Raw genomic sequence first — 1,137 nt, 5'->3', positions numbered from 1 at the left:
AAAAAGAAGAAAAATTGTAATAAAATAAAAAAAATCGAATTTCACGAATACTTGACTTCCTAGACTAGACACTGTATCGAATGTAAGGTAATTTGACAGATCGAAAAGTGATTATTATAACCTCCACATGTACAATTTTAACTTTTTATGTAGATTGTTCATAATATGTCACCACCGATACAATTTAGATTATTTAGGACGTGGGCTTCTACCCTGTCTATAGGGACAAACCAGGGCTTCGTGGAAGGAAGCAGAAAGACATAGATACTTGATACAAATTCTTTCCACTCTGGAATCGAAATTGGGTCTTGTGATGGCGATTGCGAAGGGCTTAACCGTTACACCAGAGACGCCTGACTTACTTCAAATACATCTGTCCATTTGTCGATAAAGAAGATCATCAGAACCAGTAGATTTTGTGGGAGGCGTCAGTAGCCTAGTGGTTAGGCTACCGGACTCGTAATCGTGAGATTGCGGGTTCGGGAGTTCGAGCCTCAGCTCGGTCCGACGTTGTGTCCTTGGGAAAGACACTTTACACGAACTTCACACTTGGCTCGGTCCTATCGGAGACGGACGTTAAACGAGGAGGTCCCGCCCCTTAAATAACCTAATAGTGTTGATAGGGGCGTTACAGCCATACCATTTCACCATTTGTAGATTTTGTGAAACTGTCAGAGCGACGGCAGAGAGACAATTTGAGGCAGAAAAAAAAGGGAATTTAGTGCAGGCGGAAATAAACCTAAGCATATTTGGACATTGGGTAGTTTTCCTTTAGGATTTTAAGACTACGAGGTGGGGAAAGTAGAACATTTGAGATCTCTGCGGAATATCTTAAAGATGTTCGACGTCTTTTACTTTATCTTCATTTATTTATTTTAAATCTTTTTTTTATTATTATTGATTTTGTCATATTGCACTTGGTAGATTTAGGAATCTATTTACATTTTCTATAACATCTGTGCCTGTTAGTAAGATAATTTATTCTGAACATTCCTTTTCGTTCTGTAGCACAGATCAAAACGTATCTGTGTCTGTAAAGTAACGACTAGAGACTTCGCAGTAGTTGCACACAAGAGTCGTGAGCTCGATTCCGTTGTAGAGGAATATATTTGTTTGTTTTGCTTTATTCTGTTTTAT

General features: G+C 38.6%; 1 protein-coding gene across 1 annotated transcript in view; it reads right to left on the bottom strand.

Annotated features, from left to right (window-relative positions):
* Positions 1-978: 978 nt before the first annotated feature.
* Positions 979-1,137, bottom strand: part of LOC101856854 (acid-sensing ion channel 1) — a 13,271-nt gene continuing 13,112 nt past the window's right edge. The window contains exon 8 of the mRNA XM_005111262.1: positions 979-1,002. Within this exon, the coding sequence (XP_005111319.1) occupies positions 979-1,002 (24 nt within the window). The remainder of the gene's footprint in view (positions 1,003-1,137) is intronic.

The sequence above is a fragment of the Aplysia californica genome, unplaced genomic scaffold (assembly GCF_000002075.1).
Source record: "Aplysia californica isolate F4 #8 unplaced genomic scaffold, AplCal3.0 scaffold01033, whole genome shotgun sequence".
NCBI lineage: Eukaryota > Metazoa > Mollusca > Gastropoda > Aplysiida > Aplysiidae > Aplysia > Aplysia californica.
The sequence above is the reverse complement of the archived record's forward strand: the minus strand, read 5'-3'. Positions and strand labels throughout refer to the sequence as shown.